The following is a 22,369-nucleotide window of genomic DNA, read 5'->3' as shown; positions in this document are numbered from 1 at the left end:
AGAATTCAGTGGGAGGACATTTTTTTCATCCTTGGGGTTTTCCTTCATTCAGAGGCCGGCGTCATGAACCACTGCTGCAAACACAGACATACAGCACCATCTAGTGTTAAGGGTGAGTTCAACTCAAATTGGACAGCCCTGACAAAATCTTCAGAAAGGTTGAGTGGATTTGGACTGATGGTACTTTGCTGACTTTCAAATGTTTGTTTGAGTACTTATTTTGTATCTGTCTCATATCCATTTATACAATTTCACTTTTAGTTCTTCATTGAAAACCCATGCTGCCACCCAGGGGCCAATATTTCACTTTTGTAGTCTTTTTGTAGCAACACACAAGCAATGTTACTACTGTACAAAAGAATTCCACTATGTCAGGTGTACTCTCACCCTCCTGTAAACTTTTCTCAGATGTAAATCCCCCCACCGCACGCACACACACATTCTCTTTGACCCCCACTGCCCAACAAACATGCATACAGGCTCTTCCTTACACATCTTCACACAACTTTCACTTGCCCACTCTCTCTCTCTCTCTCTCCCTCTCTTCTCTCATACACCAGACCCTACACATGGATACACACTTCTTCTCACATACATCCCATGGTCAATCCTCCAGTCATAAACATCTGTAATTCTGTACAAGGTCAGTGACAGACTAAATGGATGTGGTGAAGCCGGCCCACAATGCAGTGCTTTACTCATACATGGAATGAACATGACCCAACAGGCTAGACAGGCTTCTCTGTTCTTTATTTGGAGTGTCGACTTCCTTCACTGGAGGGTTACAGAGGAGAGAGTGCGGGAGGATGTGGTACTTCTTTCGGCTCACCAACACATCGTCTATCACAGACACAGTCCTTCGTAAGGAGACGTCTGGATAAGGACATGACAGGAAGTGACGCAACAGAAACGATCACGGAGGCTGAGGAAAACCATTCAAGTGAGTTTTGAGGTTGTAAAATGACAACACGCATATGAACTAAGCGGATCCCTCACTGTGATCTTAAGCATTTGTTAGTTCTAAAACAGTACTAGTTGTGGATATAGGTTTGTTTTGCATCTTTGGCAGGATAAACATTCTGTGTAGAGAACACACGCACATCTTACATAGGGTACAGACATTGTAAAGGATTTACACTTTTGGGCAAAGATGTGAAAGCTAGGATTCTTCAGCTTGCTTAGCTCAGATTGGCTTAAGCGAGGTCAGCTGACCAGAAGTGAGCTAGGCTCGGGTCTGGGTGTGAATGTGGTGTTTCCTGTGTGGTCGTCACATACATATAATATACGACAGCAATCCCAAAGGTACCGCTGTATCTATAGTATGGGTATTTTAGCCAAACCTTGATCAAAGACTATTAGAAATACTTTCAAACTGGAGTGTGTTGCTCTAGTGTCAAGCTGGCTGGGTTGGACCTATTGAGACAAATTCAAATTCATTCTGTTGTGCCAGGCAATAGCAAACGAGCACAGATAAGCATTTAAAAAACTGATTTTCAACCTTCTGGCCATTCAGGCCTGGTTGGAGTGTAGAGTTCTACACTGCAGACTGACATCAGGAGAAGGTGTACTGTAGCACTGGGCCCTAAGCATGCAGCGGTGACACAAGTTACAGTTGTTAGCCACAGAAGCGATTAGCTGCACACTAGGCCAAAACCCAATCACTCTCTCATTCATCATTCTGCCGAAACCCATTGAATTCTTCTGTAACTTTGAATGGTCATATCAATCACCTCTTCTGATTGATATAGATATTTTTTTTACTCTTTTGTGCCTGTCTGTCATCCACAATGGGGCCCCTTAGTCTACAGCAAACCCACAGTACAAGACAGTAATCAGTCCTTAGATATGTTCTTCAATACAACTGTGGCCTATATGCAACTGTGGTCCTGTTCACCAGACCAGGCACACACTGAATACAACTTAATACAGTCCAGCATGGAACCGTCCGTCCGTTGTGTCCTCGTCCTTGTTCTCGATCTCGGACCATGTAGAGTACGTGTCCGTCGTAGAGCCCTTGATAGGAAAGAGTGCACTTGTTCCCCAAAATCTGTGTTCCTCACACAAACACACACACACAAAGTCAGGTAGTCAGGTAGAGTCCCATTTGTTCACTATTACCCTCTTTAAATTATTCACAGACTCCCCATATGTCCCTCACCAGGGGCCAATCCAGGGGCCCCTCCTTTGGAACTCCAGCACAGTTCAGACCATGCTTCGGATCAGGTCCGGGTCCAGATCCGGGTCTGCTTGGTGACGTGGCGTCAGCGCCTCCTGGTGGTGGCGGAGGCGCTACTGCGGCCGAGGCTGAGCTGGGGGAAGTGGACGGTCGGGGTGCGGGGAGTGGGGCCGTACAGGCCGAGGTTGCGGGCGGCCGGTGACTTGCGGGGCTGCTTGACGCAGGGGAACGGAGAGAAGACTCCCTGCTGGGCCAGGGGCCGGGAGGGATGGGGGGCCGCCTCCAGGGAGGTGGGGGTGCAGGGGTAGGAGGCAGTGGGGGCGGAGGGGAGGCCAAAGGGCGGATCTGGGGAGAGGCTGGGGGTGGAGGGGGAGGAGGGGAGGCGCTGCGGGGTGGAGGAGGCGGAGGAGGAGAGGGCGTGGGGGGTGGAGGGGGAAGAGGAGAGAGGTAAGGGGATGGAGGAGAAGGTGAGGGGGGTGGAGGGGGAGCGGCGGAGGGAGCGGCGGCCGCTCTCGGAGCCGGAGGAGTCGGACTCGCGGCGGCGTGTCGACGGCGGTGGGGGCAGGATGGGGATGGCGGGCGGCGGTCCCAGTTCTGCTGTGGCCTCGGGGACAAAGGGGGGCACCACCAGGGCTGCGATTGGCTCAGTCTCTGTGGGAGGGGCGGGTCCCACTCCGATCTCCAGCTCCAGAGAGGCGAGCCCCTCCTCCACTTCCCCCACCTCCTCTCCTGCTCCCGCCAAGGAGCTTTGGGAAGGAGACAAAGGCAGAGGGCTGACCTCCCTCCTTTCCTCCTCCACTTCCACCTCCTTCCTCTCCTCCTCCTCCTCAGCCTCTCCCCCCCCCCCGCCACCTCTCTTCTCCCCTCCCTTCTCGGACGACCGTCTGTCGCATATCCCAGGCTCCTCCCCCACCTCCTCCTGATCCTCCGGGTCTCCAAAGCCCAGCTGAGCGCGTGCCCTGGCAACGTTCCTGCGGTGGGCGCGTACGTGGGCCCGCCAGGGGGAGCCCATCTGGCCGGGGCTGGACTGGGCCTGGGGCCGGGAGGGGGAGGAGGCTGGGGACTGGGGCAGGGCTGCAGGCCTGAGCCCCGGCGAGGGGGGTCCGTGTGTGAGGCTGGCCCTGGAGGTGCGGGGCCTACGACCCAGGAGGAGGTGGTTGACCACTGGGGAGGAGGGATTCAGCTGGGAGGCCAGGACACTGGTGGCGGGGCACTTGTCTGAAGAGAGGGGAAAGATATAGACGTATATAAACCAAACATACAGACAAACATGCTTATATAAACATATACACAGACGTCTCAGCTGAGTGTTTTGAGTGTATCGTTTATGCTACATTATGTTGAGTTTGTATGTTGCCGTGTCAAAACAATAAAATGCACATATTTGAAAGATTGGAAATATGTTCTGCCTTAGAACATCAAAAGCGGAACATCAAAAGCAGAAAAGTAAGTAAATAAATAAACACCCGCCATCCAAAGAGAGAATCGATAAGATGCATCCCAACACCAGCCCTACCACTGATCAGTACCACCATTCAGACCCTCAGAATCACCCTTCCTTTGATATCTTTATTTACACCAAAGAAGCTCCCCTCCAAACAACGCTCTATGGTTTAACCCAAGTAGGCTCATATTGGTGGTCAATACCATGTTTGGGGCTGGTGGGGGGATCTTGGGGGACCCCGGGGGTTGTGGTCAGTCCAGGTCCTGGGAGTCACACAAACATTTCTCACACATTTCTCTTCAGTGTGTCATATGGATTTGTGCTGTCGTGTCCATGAGTTTGTGTGTGGTGTGTGTACGTCTGTGAGAATGCGTGAGTGAGTCAACCAGATGTGTGTCTCTACCAATCTGTGTTTTTCTGTGGGTACCCAAACATATGTGTACACGTGTGTATTTCTCTGTATTGGGATAGCCTCAGTAGGCTGAATATGTGTGTTGGTGTGCATATCTGTGTGTAGATCTGTGAGTGTGTGTGTGTATATTGGCGTGAGAGTGTGAGTTGGGGTGCGTATATCTGAGTGAGTGTGTGTGCGTACCTGTGCGTATGTAGACCTGGGTGGCCTGCTGCTGTTGCCGTCTCTTGATGCGACAGTACTGCTTCTTCAGGGCCCAGATATCCGTGCTCATGCGTTCCTCCATCATACTGTTGATGGCGGCGCGGTGCTCCGCCCTGCCCGCCACCCCCGCCCCCACCGCACCCGGGCTCAGCTCCCCAATGTTGCTCTGGTCTGGGAGGTGGGGGGCGAGAGGTGGGGATGACGAGAGTAGGGACAGAGACGAGGAATGAAAGAGAAGGAAAGAGAGTTTGAGGTGGCGAAATGGGGAGGGGGTTGGCAGAGCAACGTAGAGAGAGGAGGAGGAGAGGGGGTGTAAAGAGCGAGAGAGGGGGGGGAAAGAGTTAGATTTAGATTTACACGCCCCCCCTCCCCCCTTCCTCTCATCCAGTCTGCGGCCCATGGCGGGGCCTGAAGCCTGGCGAGGCGGAGAGATCCCCGCTCTTGTTGCGGACGAGAAACGACAGGGGACGGTCCAGGACACAGACGTCACGCTACCCCCGACCATCTACACGGCCTTGCCGCCTTTAGAAAATCACGGAGACACCCCCCCCCCCTCATATCCGGTTGCCTGTCTAAGTGCTCACTCGGAGCCAACAAGGTCAGCAGTTCCAAGCAGTTCTCTGGACCCTGTCTGTCAGGAAGGGATAAAGGAGGGGGAGGATGAAGGGGCAACCGCCTGAAGGAAACTAGATAGTGACTGCATAGTACAGACACAGTATCTATAGCTACAGATTCACACTAGTAGCAGGCCCTGATGACAAAATATGTTTTACCCTGTAAGTGCTTGCTTGTCCGTGGAGCGTCCTCTCTATCTGCCCATACCGAGGTGCCGGGGTGTCCTCTGACTAGCGAATGCGACAACACCCTGTGTAAACACCTCTTTAGCTACACCACCAAAAAGCTAGCACTTGGATGCCGATTATTCTATTTTTTACCTATTTTTTTTGGTTTTAAGATTGAGTGCAATCACACAAATGCAATGAGCGCCATTACACAAATAAGGGAATGACTTACATTTACATTTACATTTAGTCATTTAGCAGACGCTCTTATCCAGAGCGACTAACAGTAAGTACAGGGACATTCCCCCGAGGCAAGTAGGGTGAAGTGCCTTGCCCAAGGACACAACGTCAGTTGGCATGACCGGGAATCGAACTGGCAACCTTCGGATTACTAGTCTGACTCCCTCACCGCTCAGCCACCTGACTCCCACACTTACTTTTCTCCTTTTCCTAACCCTACTCAAGTTGGACGATTTTTTTTTTTTACTGAGGGGTGGGTTTAAGGATGGCCGAAACCTAACAGAGCACGTGGGCACTCCATCTTGGTTTTATCCAAGTTGAAGGGTCCCTGTGGGTCAGAGAGGGTCAAGGGTCAGAGAGACCTACCTTTGAGGTGTTTCTGGTATCTCTGGAGCTCGGGGGCTAGCAAGCCCCCCAGGGGCCCCAGGCAGCCCAGAGCCGTCACCACAGAGTCCTCTTCATCCATGTCAGCATCGTCATCACTATCCCAGCCTCCCAGCCCACTGCTGGAACATAGTATCATTACCATCATCTTCATTATCAGCATCATCATCATCGCTCTCCCAGCCTCCCACACCACTGCCGGGACATAAGATCATCATCGCCTGCATCATCACTGGGAGTTTTTCCTTGTCTTCCTTGAGGGTTTAGGTTGGTTTAGGGGCAGTTCTATGGGTGTATGTGAAGCCCTCTGTGACATTGCTTGTAAAAAAAAAAGGGCTATACAATTTATTTTTATCATCATCATCTCCATCCCAGCCTCCAGGCCACTGCTGCAATGTAATGTTGTTGTCGTCCTTATTACCGTTTTCTTCATCATCATCATCCTTATAGTCATCATCTCCATCTCAATCTGCCAGACCCCCCCGCATAAAATATGCATGGTCATCATCATCAATATCCCATTCTCCCTGGAACATTGCCTTCATCATCCTCACTATCCCAGCGCCCCTGGTCAGACACTTACCAGACTATTTTCATCGTCATCATAGCTGTCACTATAGCCACTATCAGGAGGCACACACTGTATACGATCGTCATGGTGATAAGCTCAGGGCTGGCACAGGGAGCAGATTACCCTTAGGTGAAACAGCACAGCCATCCCATAATAGGACCAACAGCTCTCAGGGAAGGACAAGAAGGGAGGTCTCTCTCTTCTGCTAGGGTCACAGAATCTTCCAATGTTTCTATCTAACTGTTTGAGGACAGGAAGGGAGGAAGGAAACCAGGTTTCCACGCTGGCCGCTAGCCAAGCGGCCACAATCATCCTCTCTCATCACGGGCTTTGCTGTGATTACATCCTAAAGCCTTGGGGGCCCTCTGAGGAGACGGGCAGGGGAGTTGCGTAATACCCGGCAGAGGACAAAGTCCAAAAGTCGCCTCAGGGGAATGGAATTTAGTGTCGGGGAATCCTTCATCACACTGACAGACAAGTACTTAACCCCCCCCCCCCCCCTCCATACACACATTTATACAAACACACTCCCCCCCACCTCCAATTGATACCGAATGTGCCACCCACTATCATGTCCCTGCATGCTATGTAAACACACCACGGGCTGTATGTGCAGCTGGAAGATAACAGCGGGGGGGGTTTTCCATTCGTCATTTGCATTGACTTAGGAATCGCCGTTGGGGAATGACGAGCTGGTCAAACCGCCGAAGATCACCACGGAAGGGTTATGATTAGCACTAACCCTGACTTATGAATTATGGGAGGGACAAACATGTCATCTCACTGTGTTTGTGTGTGTGTGTGTGTGTGTGTGTGTACCAACCTGCCATTGGCCTTGACGGAGGTGGGGAAGGGAGTGATGTTGTAGGTGTACTTCTCTCTGAGCTCAGCCAGCTGGGGGAAGGGGAACACGGCCATGGAGTACACTTCCTGTCAGGGAGGAGGTGGGGGGAGGGGGGAGGAGGAGAGGGGAGGAGAGGAGCACAGGGAAGGAGAGACGAGGACGAGAGGGCGTACAGGACTTAGTGGAGGAAACATGACTGACCTTGCCGCTTGAGCACAACAGCTTATCGTGGCACGAGGCTGTGACTGAATATGATACATGGGTAGTGTCAAGTCTGTGTGTACACGTTTGTGCTTGTGGTGTCCATGTGTAGCTCAAAGTGGTGAAGTGTTTCTGTGCAGTGCAAAGTGCGCGTGTGGTGTTTCTGTGCAGTGTAAAGTGCGTGTGTGGTGTTTCTGTGCAGTGTAAAGTGCGTGTGGTGTTTCTGTGCAGTGTAAAGTGTGTGCTACCTGCATCATGTCAGTGGGCTCTATGAGGCTGTGTTCCAGCATCTCCTGCGTCAGACACCCCATGGTGCTGTAGAACTCATCAGCTGTCTGGCAGTACTCGATCCTCCTGACACACACACACACACACACGGACAAACGCAAGCACACAGAACCGATCCAAACAGAATGTTAAGGCCTGACCTGTAACACAGTAAGACTACAGTACCGCACAATGTGAACTAGTACGATGTGTTTGCAGTATTTAACAACGAGATGTGTAATATGTGTAGATGAGGGTAGCGTGTTTGTTTAATAAATTATATGTGTGTCTTTATGTGTACGACTATATTCATGTTTGCACACAGTATGTATTCACTAAGTGTGTGTGTGCGTGTCTATGGATGTACAGTATGTCTATCCTGAGTGAGTGTGTGTGCTTATGTACGCGTGCAAAGTGTTTGTGACGCAGCACTCACTCGCCCAGCCGCTCCCAGATGGCCAGGGCCACCCTCAGCAGGACCTCGGAGCCCTCGAAGAACACCGAGTCCCAGATCTTCAGCACGGTGGCCGGGGGCAGGCAGGTGGCGAACATGGTGAGGAACCACTGCATGGTGAACACGTTGGTCAGGGGCGGCTCATAGCTGCCTGGAACACACACACACACAGATTATGTTATTATGTAGTATGCAAGAATTCCAAAAGTGTGGAAAAATACTAGGCGCACGCACACAAACTCCCCCCCCCCACACACACACACAAACCCACACAAACCTCCGGCCTCGCGGTTGGCTGCTTTCTGCAGGTGGTGCAGGTGCTGTGAGAGGCGGGGCAGCTTGAGCCTCAGCAGGTCTCTAAACACGGCCATGTCCACTGACAGAGCACGCAGGTTGTTGGCAAAGTAGCTCTCCGGTAACACCTTGTCTATCAGGTAGATCATCACCTGGATAGGAGGAGGAGGAGGAGGAGGAGGAGATGAACAGGAGGATGTGGGCGAGGAGGCAGAGGACAAAGGGATGAAAAGAGGAGGAGGAGGGAAGGAATGAAGAGAGGAGGAAGAAGAGAAGTTGAGGAGGAAGAGGAGATGAACAGAAGGACTTGGACAAGGGAGCAGAAGAGGAAGGGGAGAAGAACAGGAGGAAGACATGTAGAGCGTGAGAGGAGGAGGAGGAGGAGAAAGGAGAGGATGAGATGAAGAGAAAAATAGGGAGAAGAGGACATGGCCAAAGGATTTTCTTTGGTTAACCCTATCTTTTCCGGTTGCAGTCAATGGAAATACAGGCTCTTTGTGTGTGTATGTGTGTGTGTGTATCCACACCTTGAGCGCGTCACTCTCGCTGCCCTCCGTCACCTCCAGGATGAGGGCGGCCAGAACGTTGAAGCCCTGGCAGTAGCCCACAGTCTTGTTCCAGCGAGCGTACGCCAGCAACACCCGCTTCAGCACCACCCGGTCCTGCTCCCCCTCCTGGCCGCAGTAGGAACTGCAGCCTGTCCTATGGAGGTCCTGGTGAGGGGAGAGATACAGGAGTTCTGCTATGTCGTTCCACAGGTAGGTCAATACAGAGTTACAGAGTCACTACTGTAGGTGAACTGACGGAGGCGAGATTGAGAAAGAGAGAGAGAGAGAGAGACAGAGACAGAGATTGAAAGGGAAGGGAGTGAAAGAGTTACATCAAGTGGGAGGCAAACAGACAAATGAAAGAGAGAAATGTTGAGACTAAAAAGGAGAGACAGAAAGAGAAAGAAAGGGGAGGGAAACTGCACTTTGTCCTGTTCAGGGTAAACACACACATCCCAAGTCACAGAGCTTCTGGAGTGAGGGAGGAGGAGGCGAAGAAAAGTCCTCTTTTTTTCCGTGATGGAGTCAGGACTGACGCACAGCAGTGAGCAAACATGACCTGACCTAGAGTGGACGTCACGCCACGACTCAGCCCCACAGACACACTGTATTCACAACACATACGCAACTCTCACCTTTCTCCTTGGATAGACAGGAAAACAATAGTCCACTTTAAAGTAGGCGTCATTGTAATGCTAAGCCTTCTGAGAGCTATTGGCCAAAATGAGGGGCATCCGTACACACAGACACGCACCCACACACGCTCACACAAAGAGAGAAATCAGGCTGGTTACCTTGACAATCTGGATGCCGAGGGAGTCATCGTCAGGGTTACTGCGCTCGTTAAAAGCAAAGCGGAGCGTCTTCTCCCAGTCTATGGAGATACTGTGGAGGTACTGGTCGGCCAGGGTCAGCCAAACCTGGCAACGCACAGCACACCGAAATGAACGTCGACAAACATCAGCACAACAATGACTGAATCCTCCTGTCTAAGAATACAAAATGGTGCCTTTGGATTGGACACACACAGGAGAAAATGCTCATACCCTCTTCCTCCACTCTTTTGGGATGCCTGTCGGCAGCCTGGCCACGGCCTTGAGGGCATCGTACCACTGTTAAGACACACACACACACACACAACCCAAGTCAGCTGAAGAGATACAGCTAGAACCATAAATATACAAGCCTTTGTTTCCTCCCTTACCTGCTGGAAGCCATTTTTGCCCAGCGAGGGTTCTAAGGTAAACTTCAGCCTTGTGTCGACTCCTATTAGAGGGGGAGGAGAGGAAAAACAGAGTGAGTGATGAACTGTTAGATGAATGACAAAAGGAGTAACTAAATAAAATGATAATTTAAAAAAGCTGATTCATGAACTGTTGATTCGTAGGCCTACTGTATGACCGTCGGAAGTTAGCACCGAGGAACAAGTTTAAAGTATGCTCTCACCGAGAAACTTATATTTACTTGTAATTAGGCCTACTGAGAACTCTTTCTTGTCTATTGCGATCGATGCGTAGATACAGAACCCAGGAAGCTTAGGCGTATCAGATGTTACATTCGAGATGTCGCTGTCCCTTCCTCCGGTGCTGATTCCAAACTACAATCTCTGGTTACAGAAAACCGTGTTCAAACACTCGCAGACACGAAAGTACACAAATGCATCACGAGACACTCTGATATCTTGTTGCTTCCACAATAATGAACCGGAAATGAAAATCTGAGCTTTGGCTTTAATGGAAGGCCGATTCCCCGCGGCAGCTTCTCTGGATGAGCGCCAAGCCAGCAGCCGTAGCAAGCCGCCATTGCTCTCGCAGCGGCTAGAGACACAACTCGCAGCACCGTGGAAGACGGCCTGATGCAGCACAACTTTCTCGTCAGCAACACTAAAGTTTTTCTCGAAATAAAAACACTTAAACAAAACCCAACCTGCGTGCGTTTTGTCTTTGTCGTCCAGCTCCATTCTTGGCTCACCTAGTGTGGGTCTGCGGTCATGTTTACATTTGGATAGCGTTATTAGTGGCACTGACAAAGGATTACCATAGAGCCCTCCTCCTACTTCCCTGTCAAAGCTTAATACTGCTGCAGCACTTCAAACACCCACACCGGCCACAGAACACGCTGAGCGCGTGTCAGTGTCACCCACGAGAGAAAATGAATGAACGGACAATTGGAATCTGACCTTAATATTTAGGTACCATATCAAGCTTTGCGCTAAATGCTGGTTTTATCACTGGTTTAGTTCATAATACAAAAGTAGTGTTCTAAATGCAATCAGCTAAATGAGTACAGACACTTATCAAGACAAGTACTATTTCAGCACCAAAACGGCTAGACAGCGACGGCGGCATCCGATGCTCTAGGTTACTTTTCATTTATAAAAGTATAACAATGGGCTAACACATGTAGGATTGCTTAGGGATATCAACACGAATAGTTAACGGATCAACAGGTTAAGTTAACCCCACAGACTGGAAAACAATGGTTTTGAATAAAGAACCCCCCGTGTGTCACCTGGCTCAAGCGTGCACAGCAGGCGGGGCGCGCTCCGAGAGATGCCGTTTCTTTTCTTGAGGACATTGCTAATAATATTTCCAACCCCTCCCGAAGCTTGCCGCTTTACACAAGCCCGCGATCTCCTCCCGGCGATTGTCCGTTCCTGACGCATTTGGTATCAAACAGGATCTCACGTTAATAAAGGCCACGGTAAAAATATCCCGCTGAGTTCCGTGTCTTCGTTTGAATGAAGCGTTATTTAACTAAATTAATTGCTGAGCTATCGCCAACAACGTCCCAAATGCCCTCCGATTGAGATGGAAAATGAATCACTGGAATTGATCATTGCGTAAGAGGCTCTTGAATCTCTCTCAGCGACGGATTGTTTACCGCCAGGCGCCCCCAGAAAAATAGCCAATGACTCATCTTCCATTCATGACAAAATCACATCCGATGCCGTGCAAAGTACCAAGTTCAATGACCCATGCATGGAAATGAAATTTAAGCCATCCAAGAAGCGGCTTTTGGTCAAGCCATCCAAAGCAGACGAAGAGATAACGCGAGAGAGAAAAGATGCGGGTTATGCAGCGGGGCTCACGCGCATCCTGTGTACATCCCCGTTTGCAACCACGTATATGGGAGGGATGCGGTATGATGTAGAAATATGGAGGGGGGTGAGGTAATGGGGGCGGGAAGTTGAGGTAAACTGGCGTGAGATGGGCAGGGCCAGATAATAAAAGGGACGTCTTAGGTCAGCCCAAGTTTTCTGTCACTGCACGCTGCTCATATGATGGAAGAAACAAATGTTTATTAAATGTTATTCGGGATAATGTCAGTGATGACTACTCTCTGCCCCCCCCCCCCCCCCCCCAATGAATCAGGCAATCTACATTTGAAAACCAGATTATTTTGACATTTGCTAAATTAACCATCTTTTGGGAGAAACAACATATATTGCATAATTAAATGTGCATGATTTGTCAATGTTGTACAAATCTGGACTGCAAGTCGAATCAAAATGATATCGTGATTGGGCAGGCCAGGAGTATGTAAGCACATGTGTATGTAGGCTCCATGGGTGCATGCTCATGTATGTGTGCTAGAACATTTCAATACGCCAGTGAGGGTACTGTGTACATAGTGTGAAGTGTCCGCGCATTAAATGAGCCACATGTCACATCACCATCCACCAATGTGGGTGACAGAAATAAAGTAAATGTTTATTACTTCCACTTTATTTGCCACAATGCGTGTGGGCAAAACAAAAATAGGAAATTAATCAAAACAAATCAAGCGTCTTACACAGATCTTTATTGTGGGCTTTGTGTAATATGGTATTATCCAACTTATGGTTACATAAATGGGGAGGGTTCTTTTGAATTACTATTAAATCTATCATGGGGGGATAGTCTTGTTAATCTGCTGTTGATTTGCTGCAGTTGTTTTAGCGTAGCATCAGAGCCACATCCCACGTGAAAAGGTATATTAACAAGCTCTAATCCACATTTAAATGATAGCTTACAGCTATAGTTTACACACTAATTTGCCTGTCAGAACCATAAAGCAATTGAAAGAGAGAGAGATAGAGAGGGAGGACACGACGTCAACTACACCCTACCACTAGCCTAGTCCTGTGTCTTTGGAACTCTTGTGTCTCACATGACTCAGGGCATAGCCTAGGAGATGCCCATGACTACCAGGCCTCTTCTCACAACAACAACAGGAAGCAGAGGGGAGGAGCAGTCACTCCGGGGCCTTCAAATACCCAACTCCACCCCCAACTCCACCCCCACCCCCCCCTGCCCCTCTTTATAATTACGTTTGATCTCACATGAACAGGATAGTCGAAAAACATGCTCTTCTCGAGGCAGCTGTTGCCAACTGATATGACAAGCTGTTGCATGTCACATCAGTGATTTCTCCAAGGAGGAAATACGATGTTTCAGACTGTTTCGAACAGATAGACGGATGTGGAATATGATACACTATCCCTTTTAACAAAAGGCTCTGTTCTAAAGATTCCTGTCAGAAGATAAAGAGAGAGAGAAATATCCTCTTTCTTTACCTGAATCACTTCCTCCTGAGGCAATGACAGTGCCACCTGCTCAACTATCTATGACACGGGACATGGGGAAGGAGAGAGCGAGCGATACAAAGAACAAAGACAGAAAGGAGCTCAGAAAGGGAGAAGGGTTTGCCAGGACTAGAGATAGAAAGAGAGAGAGAAAGAGAGAGAGAGAGAGACCAGATAGACAACAAGAAAGAGCATACAGAGAGAGAGAAGGGAGATGAGGGGCCGCACGCTCTCTCTCTTACGTCTCTTCTGGGAGACGGCCTGCAGGCAGGCGGTGATGATGTCGTAGTTCTTCTGGAGCTTGTGGTAGAGGCGGTCTCGTCTTCTCAGCTGACGCAGCAGCTTGGTGGACTGCAGACCGGTGCGGTACTTCACCTCCTGGATGATCCAGCGCAGCTGCTCCGGGGCTGCATGCACACACACACACACACGGACATAAGGATGCAGTTATGCTCCTAGTGGAAAATGGTATCTGAAATGTACATTTAGTCACACAGAGTCAGGGTCACAGAGCAGGTTTACCATGCCTGCCTTGAGGAGACAGACTTACAGAGAACAAATATTAAACCCATTGACACAGACTGACAGTAGATCCACATACACAATGGATGTTTGACTAGCCATGCATACCAATGAAGAAGATCCCTTCACTCAGGCTACAGGTTGCAACTGCACATTTCACAGTCTCTCTATAGCCCGTGGAGGCTAGGGTATTAATTGCACTGAGCTGCTAAAAAGTGTTCTCTTAGGTCCGAGTTTTGTGATAGTGAGTGCATATGCGTTTAGGAACAGTTATAGGGTAAGCCCCATACTAATTTACATGTCCATGAAACTGTAGATTATGTTTAGCCTCTACTGAGCCCACCTTTCTGAGCTAGGTAGTTCATCTGGTGCCGCCTGGTGTGCTTCTCCTGCAGCTCTTGAAGGAAGCTGGAACCCGTGTTACTGCGGCCAAAGAAGGCATCGGAGCTGGAAGCTTCCGTGGAGCTGTCCAGGCTGTCCACGCTTCTCCTGTTGCTGCTGTAGGTGTCATATAGCTCCACTAGCAGACAGTCCACGATTGAGGTGCGCGGGATTTTGAGGTTCTCGTCCTGGCCCTCAGTATCAGAATAGCTGCCAGTTTCCTCTGCTTCTGCGTTGCCACTTCCATTCAGGACCTCCTGTTCGCAATGAGTTTGGGATGATGTGTCATTTGAGCAGTCAGACACGGTGGCGTTGCCGTGACTTGATGTGGCACTCCATTTCTGAAAGGCGGAGAAGCTATCCGAGAAAGACGCAGCTGAGTTGACAAAAACTCCGCTTTCCGCTTCAGAGTAGACACTGTCGCAAATGTCAACTTCTAAAAGTTCATCCCCGTTTACTTCACGGGACGCCATTTTCAATCGATATCCTATTTGGCTTTTTGGGACTTTTGTTCTTGGAAAGTCTCAAGGTGTCATCTCCCTCATATGAACGGTGCTTGTGAGCAGGTAGCTTAGCTAAACTCTCAACAGGTTACACGTTGAAGAGGATAGAGTTCCGGGTGCATTCCATTCCTCTCCTCGGGAGGTAGCGCACTTGTTTCCTGAAACTTCCAAATGCTGTCTTGCACGTCCCTTCTTTAGTGAATAGTCCAGCCCACTTCAAAAAACTTCTGCAGCGCCTCTACCAAACTTTCGACTGCCTCTACAGGTGCAGCAGGTGCGGTGCTACATCTTGTAAAAAACTCTCCTGATATGGAGTTGCAAGACCAGGCAACAGAATGACAATAATTTGGAAAAAGAAATATGAATATAACCTACATACATAGGCTACATTACATAGGCCTACATTGTTTTAAGGAGGCATTGGACTACTCAAGACTGCTAATATGTGCCTTTGTGTTGTGATCAAATCTTACAGATTTATCTTTTATTGTAGGCCTAGGCCTAGGCTACTTGCATTTTATTATTATTATTAGTTACATCAGCTACAAATAGCAGTGAAGAAAATCTGACATTACTGATGTAACACAGAAACATGAAATGAATGTGCTGTAGCCTAATACCCTATATAATTCAATATATATAAATCAAACTGTTACAGGATCAACCCTGTGTCAGGACATTTATGCTTGGAACAAGGTTATATTTGAATAAGAGTAGACCGTCCAAATTCAGTTTGTAGGCTACGGCTATTGAACGGATTTTTTTATATTTTTCTTCAGATAGACTACGTTAACAAACTTTTGTCATGCATAGTGACATAATACTCCAAGCTTTCTGAAATCAGCTGACCGGTGTTTCCGTTGTGCCAAGCATAACACATGACACAGGGAACGGGGAAGTGCTACCTTTAGAAAGGCATTCTTTGCTCCGCTCTATTCGGAGACGGTTCGCTAAAAACATTTCACGCTTTTATCGAGAAACGAATCAGTGGGGACAGACACAGCTTTAGCTATTACGATTTTCCCAGTGAAAATGGCTTGGATTCACCTCCGTCTTCCGACCTTTTTGAATGTTCTCCTTATCTGCGTCACTTTGCTGTTAAACAACCAGTGTGTTGTTGCCAAGACATATCGCAGACCCAACATTGTTTTGATACTAACGGATGACTTGGACATAGCAATTGGCGGCTTGGTAAGTACATCATCATATCAGTTTCATAATGTAGATGGTCTGCATGAGAGAGTGTATTCCCAACCAATCGTACACAGCTAGCCATTTAGCTAGCACTCGCCAGATGAGATAGCAAAAGGCAGCCAAACAATAGCTAGCAACCTAGCTTGATTAGCTGTGTAATACAATGTCTCGCTACTAACTAGTTTCTGTAGACCACTGTGAAATAATCGTAATAGTATGTTCTTCGTAAAGTCCATTATGGTTTTCCTCAGCTAATAATAGGCCCTAATCCTGATCAAACCAACACTCTTAGCATAGACTTTATCCAAAGTCAAACTCCCCCACCCCTCCTCCTTATTCTAAAGACATTTGGGTTAACCAGGGTTATGTTGTACTTTAACACATTTTGTAGTTGTAATAAATGATTCTATTTATAAGTTCAGTTACTCACTTTTTATACTAAGTAATCTGAAGATGTCTTGTTTTCTTTAAGAAGTTGTTTGTGTCATAATGTTTAAATTGGCCCTTTTAGTTTTACGCTGTACACACTTTACACTGTGTTTCAGAATCCATTGATCAAGACCAAAAAACTTATTGGAGATGCTGGGATCTCATTCACGAACGCTGTGAGTACCCAACCCCCTCGCTATCTTATTTCAAATCCATGATCAAGCAGCAACTAGACTGAATCCAGGGCAGATCATGAAATGCTTTCATCATCCTCATCATCCTCATCCTCATCATGTGCCTTGTGACTAAGCATCCTGAATGCTAGTGCTAGTTCAGCCCCTTCGCTTAGCAAGTTCCTACTATATGTGGAAGTCAGTTCTGTAGCCTGAACATGTAGGATTGGGGGTGTCACATGCTGGTTGGCAGCTGTTTCACAACCCGACCTACCATAACCATGATCACACCAGATTAAAAATAAATAATTAAAATACCTGCCTATTCCCCCCTCCTCCAGTTTGTGGCCAGCCCGCTGTGTTGCCCCAGCCGGGCCAGCATCTTGACGGGGAAGTATCCTCACAACCACCATGTCATCAACAACACTCTGGAGGGCAACTGCAGCAGCCTGGCCTGGCAGAAGAGCCAGGAGCCCCAGACCTTCCCTGCCCTGCTGCAGACCTACGCTGGCTACCAGACCTTCTTTGCTGGGAAGTACCTCAACGAGGTAGGCTACACCTCCAGGTCGCGTAATATGTCAAAGGTGACATACTAGATAAGGAGATACTTGACTCGGACTGCTTGTAAGGGATTTATTATTATTATTATATTTTTTAGCAACTGAAATAGTAGTTGTTGTTTTTTTAATGTATGTTTGTATGCGTCACAGAAGTGTGTACTGTGTTTGTTAGTACAACGTGTCTTCTTATCAAGTAGTAGGCTATGCTTTACCTTAAGTCATCTTAAGTCTCCCCCTAACTCACCTCACGCCTGCTTTTCTGTCCGTCCTCACACTTGCACAAGAGGTAATGTATTTTATTTATGTACAGAAACTGATTGTGTGTGTGTGTGTGTTTTCCAGTACGGGAACTCTGATGCTGGTGGGATTGAGCATGTTCCTCCTGGCTGGGACTACTGGGTCGGCCTGGTAAGACAAACAAATGCAACCCCCCACCCTCACAAACGAGTAGGCCACTCTGACCCCCAGTAAATAAGATGGCCATGAATCAGCCACACCCTACTGCTCCCCCCCAACTCCCGTCCTGGCAAGGAGACCTTTCACCGTTTCCCAGATCATTTATCAGTCGAAGACATGCTCTGGTAAATGGGTCGTGGTTAGGGTTGTGCATGTGGAGATTGCAAGAAGGGCAGATGTAGGAACTCGCTGACGTCCCATGGAGGTCGTCTTGTGACAGGGTTGTTTATCAGACCAATGGAGATTCATTCAAATAAAATGTTATCTGAAGTCTGAACTCAGCGTAGAACGCAAGTTTAACCCTTGTGCTGCTTTCGGGTCACATGACCCAAAGGTTCATAACGAACCATCGTTGTGTTTACCCAATACAAAAACAAATACAAATAATTTTCTTTTAACCTTTGCAATGTGGGGGGTCTGAGACAGCCCAACGGTTAAAAGCTAAACTTTATTTTTGTATGCGGTAAAGTTGTCGCAATACAACGGTGGGTCACAATGACTGATGGGTCAGAATGACCCGAAGATAACACAAGGGTTAAACAAACAAACAAACAAACGATCAACATGGAGGAAAAAATGTCCAACTGCTTTCTCTTGAGTATGAATGTTTTATTTTTTGGTCATCTTATAGGAGAGGAACTCAAAATACTACAACTATACTCTGTCGGTGAACGGGAAAGCTAAGAAGCATGGGCAGAACTACAGCACAGACTACCTGACAGACGTACTGGTGAGAACTCCACTTCCCATCCATCCTTCCTCCCTATTCAGCATCTTCAAAACTTTATCAGACACTTGCTCAGTAAACATTGTGGCAATATCCATGTCACAATAAAATTTTATGCAATTCGATTGGTTACTGAACTGTCATTCAGTGTTCTAACCCTGACCTTTCCCCAATCTGTCTCTGCTCTTCTCCGTCCTCTCTCACTCCTCTTTCCTTCACGTGTCCTCTCTCTCGCTCTCACACACACACACACACACACACACACACACACACACAGGCCAACATGTCTCTAGACTTCTTACAGTACAAGTCCAACTACCGGCCGTTCTTCATGATGGTGTCCACGCCGGCCCCCCACTCCCCCTGGACAGCGGCCCCTCAGTATGAGAACAGTTACCCGGACATAAAGGCCCCCCGGGACCCCAACTTCAACGTCCATGGAAAGGTAGCTCCTACCTTATGGGTTCTGTCCTCATCAGTTTCTGGCTCCTTTGCGCTACACTTGCAGCATCTCACACGTGTAGCCTTTAACCCTAAACCAGGATTTTTCTCTCTCCCTCAATTGTGTGTGTCCCTAATCCTGAATCATTCTTCTTATTTTCTCCTTCTCTCACCATAACCCTACACCCTTCTCACTCTCTCTCTGTCCCACTCTGTCTCTCTCTCTCTTTTTCTCCAGGATAAGCACTGGTTGATCAGACAGGCCAAGACTCCCATGACCAATTCCTCAGTGGAGTTCCTGGATGAAGCTTTTAGGAAACGGTCAGTCATCTTCCCCTTCTCAGTGACTTAAAAATGGTGATACTAACTCACTCTGCTGCTGCTGAAAGTGTGTGTGTGTCTCCTCCGGGCCTGTAGATGGCGTACTCTCTTGTCAGTGGATGACCTGGTGGAGAAGGTGATGAACAGGCTGGAGGTCAGGGGAGAGCTGGAGAACACCTACGTCATATTCACCTCCGACAACGGCTACCACACCGGTACACACACACACACATCTTATACCAACTACCAGACACGTCAGCAGGCATGACTGGCATGGCTTGACTGGAATGGCTTGACTGACTCTCTCTCCCCCTCCCTCCCTCTCTCTCTCTCCCCCTCCTTCTCTCTCTCTCCCCCTCCCTCCCTCTCTCTCTCTCCCTCCCTCCCTCCCTCTCTCTCTCCCAGGCCAGTTCTCCCTCCCCCTGGACAAGCGGCAGCTGTATGAGTTTGACATCAAGGTTCCTCTCATGGTCAGGGGCCCCAAGATCCAAGCCAACCAGACCAGCCCGGTAATAACACTGACCTCAACTGACCTTTTTAAATGCTTTGAGCATCTAAAAAGCCCAAAATAAATGTGATTTGTTATGGGAATTTATCGGTTTTATTATACAAATAATCCTTTAAGCTAAGTAGTTTTCTTGCTGTGCGTAGCTGCTGGTGGCCAACGTAGACCTGGGACCCACCATCCTGGATATAGCGGGGTACGACATCAACAAGACCCAGATGGACGGCATGTCATTCCTGCCTGTCATGGTGAGACCAGACCAGACCCACACACCATAACTCGACAACCACGCTACACTGGTGCTAATACGCTTGCCAGGCAGGAGAGTACTGACTTCATGTGTGGGCCTGTACCCCCCCTCCCTCTCTGTCTCTCTCCCTCTGTGTGTGTCTCTCTCCTCTCTCCCTGTCTGTCTCTCCAGCAGGGGCAGGTGAACAGCAGCAGCTGGAGGACTGACATCCTGGTGGAGTACGAGGGAGAGGGGAGCAACGTCACTGACCCAGCCTGTCCCCTGCTAGGCCCGGGGGTATCGGTACGGAGAGGAGGAACCGGTGGGGGAGAGAGAGGGAGGGAGAGGGAGAGGAGAACAGCGGGGCACTGACTCAGGAGAAGGAGAGGTGTTTTTAGTGGAGTGGAGTTGACGAAAGGAGAAGTGGTAGGAGGTGGGAGTGCTGATACTGACGCGCTCTCTCTGTCTGCAGGAGTGTTTCCCAGACTGCGTGTGTGAGGACTCGTACAACAACACGTACGCCTGCGTGCGCACCGTCGCCCCCTCTGCAAACCTCCAGTATTGCGAGTTTGATGATAACGAGGTAATGACTCAATGAAATATGTAATCATTGTACGTATGTACATAAATATAACTGTAACTAATAACTTTGCTCAAACCCAACCAAATTCAAATCCAATTTTATTTGTATAGCCCTTTATACAAGCAAAGTCACAGAATGCTAACCTAAAAACCTAGGCGTTTAGAACCATACTTACACATTCACTGGGATGTACGTAGAACGATGCCTACTGCATATCAGTAAGCTAAAACGTGATGCGTGTGTACAGGTGTTTGTGGAGGTGTACAACGTGACAGCTGACCCCTTCCAGCTCAGCAACATTGCCAAGAGCATCGACCAGGAGGTCCTGGAGAAGATGAACCACAGGCTGATGATGCTGCAGTCCTGCTCTGGACAAGCCTGCAGGACGCCGGGGGTGTACGACACACGGTCAGTGGAGGGGGCACGCACACTTGGATTTTACACACCCACATCCAGATTTTATATGTACACACACACAGATTGCACACGTACATACTCACCTGCGCGCGCTCACTCACACCTACACTCAAATTCAAAACACACACATTTAACTATCAATTTAATCTTGAATGTTATAGTGTAATGTATAGTACACTTGTGTAAGATATTATTGTATCTATTGATCTATCGATCGATTTATATCTTACACAAGTGTTGTACACGTTGTGTAATATATATACACACACACACACTAGAGAGAGAGAGCCCCCGTTGATGTGATTGTCCCCCCCCCCCCCCCCTCCAGGTACAAGTTTGACCCCCGCCTCATGTTTGGCAGCCACCACCCTCGCCTCAGCAGACTGCGCCAAGTGCTGAAGTAAGATGGACTGACGGAGGGAGAACGAAGGAGGAGAGGAGGGAGACTTAGAAGGGAGGGGGCCCCTTTCATTCTGTCCTTTTGCTGCCTTGTTTCTGAGAACGCCAACGGCACCTGGCCCAATCGGTGTGGGGGAGGGGGGGGGGGGTTGGAAAGGGAGAGTGGAAGGCCCAATATCTCTATACAACACTACAGCCACTTTTAACAGGGATGCCTTTTTGTACACAACACTTTCCTGTCACTGCCGTACCGGGCACTCGGAGACAGGAAGTGACACATCGTTTGTTGTGGGTTGTCGTAATTCTATACGTGTTTGTGGTGAGTTTGATAGGGCCTGTTGACATTTCATGGTTCTTTTTGTATTTTAACAGTTTTGTTTTTATTTACTTTTGATGTCCAGATTATCTGACTTTACTTGCGTAAGAACCAATGAATATCTCCATCAAAGAGCAGTGTGGCTCGCTAAATGCCCTCCTCTCCGCCGTGGATTCTCACGCACATGCCTACACGTGTACTTTCCTGGTATTGTTATCATTATCAAAGTATTTATTTGACTGTAGGCCTTACAACTGACTTTTTATGATCTGAGAACTGCCCAGACCAAGGGACATCGCATAACCCGGGTGTATTTTCCACAAAAGAGAAGCGGATGCTTATATTTTTTCAGAAAAAAGGGGGAGGGGGTAGACATGACAGAAGGAGAATAGGAAGTGTCTGGACTGAATTGAGGGAAACAGGCCAACTATGCTTTTACTCTGGATTCAATCAGCCCAATCCAAACGGTTCCTCGAGTCACTCGTCACACACAAAGACACTCACATTATTCCGGAGATTAAACGATAGTACGTATTCTACACTTTATATTGAGACTATTGTATGAGAACATGAGTTTCATGTGTTCTGCTGTTGATCACAAAGTTTGGATCATGAATGAGCCAAAGGGGAGGATCTGTGATGGTTTGGTCCTCCAATGAGATTTTTTTTTATATAGTTTTATTTTTCTTTGTTTTTATGGGGGAAAGGAGGGCCAAATCAATGGTCCCTTCAACTAATCTGCTTAATGTGAATTCTGTAGGGAAAAAATAGTTCCTTTGTTTTAGACAAGGGAATATTAGGGAAGGAGGAGAGTGAGACTGATGC

General features: G+C 48.4%; 2 protein-coding genes across 2 annotated transcripts; one reads left to right on the top strand and one right to left on the bottom strand.

The window, feature by feature from the left end:
- Nucleotides 1-739: 739 nt before the first annotated feature.
- tbc1d30 (TBC1 domain family, member 30) lies at nucleotides 740-14,764 on the bottom strand. Its single transcript, XM_067255031.1, has 14 exons — nucleotides 14,254-14,764; nucleotides 13,631-13,795; nucleotides 10,026-10,087; nucleotides 9,868-9,933; nucleotides 9,616-9,741; nucleotides 8,801-8,986; nucleotides 8,257-8,425; nucleotides 7,962-8,130; nucleotides 7,507-7,612; nucleotides 7,037-7,143; nucleotides 5,625-5,764; nucleotides 4,216-4,407; nucleotides 3,824-3,883; nucleotides 740-3,394 (listed from the first exon to the last, which is right to left on the bottom strand). Exons 1-14 carry the CDS (start codon nucleotides 14,762-14,764, stop codon nucleotides 2,262-2,264), a joined length of 3,192 nt encoding a protein of 1,063 aa, XP_067111132.1. The 3' UTR covers nucleotides 740-2,261.
- Nucleotides 14,765-15,687: 923 nt separating this feature from the next.
- gnsa (glucosamine (N-acetyl)-6-sulfatase a) lies at nucleotides 15,688-21,381 on the top strand. Its single transcript, XM_067254821.1, has 14 exons — nucleotides 15,688-15,985; nucleotides 16,534-16,593; nucleotides 16,932-17,138; nucleotides 17,493-17,558; nucleotides 18,238-18,336; nucleotides 18,611-18,778; nucleotides 19,013-19,095; nucleotides 19,192-19,310; nucleotides 19,501-19,604; nucleotides 19,747-19,848; nucleotides 20,022-20,132; nucleotides 20,302-20,412; nucleotides 20,660-20,820; nucleotides 21,158-21,381. Exons 1-14 carry the CDS (start codon nucleotides 15,827-15,829, stop codon nucleotides 21,231-21,233), a joined length of 1,626 nt encoding a protein of 541 aa, XP_067110922.1. The 5' UTR covers nucleotides 15,688-15,826; the 3' UTR covers nucleotides 21,234-21,381.
- Nucleotides 21,382-22,369: the final 988 nt, after the last annotated feature.

Source organism: Osmerus mordax, chromosome 17, assembly GCF_038355195.1.
Source record: "Osmerus mordax isolate fOsmMor3 chromosome 17, fOsmMor3.pri, whole genome shotgun sequence".
Classification (NCBI taxonomy): Eukaryota; Metazoa; Chordata; class Actinopteri; order Osmeriformes; family Osmeridae; genus Osmerus; species Osmerus mordax.
Note: the sequence above shows the minus strand (reverse complement) of the source record. Positions and strands in the feature narration are given on the sequence as shown.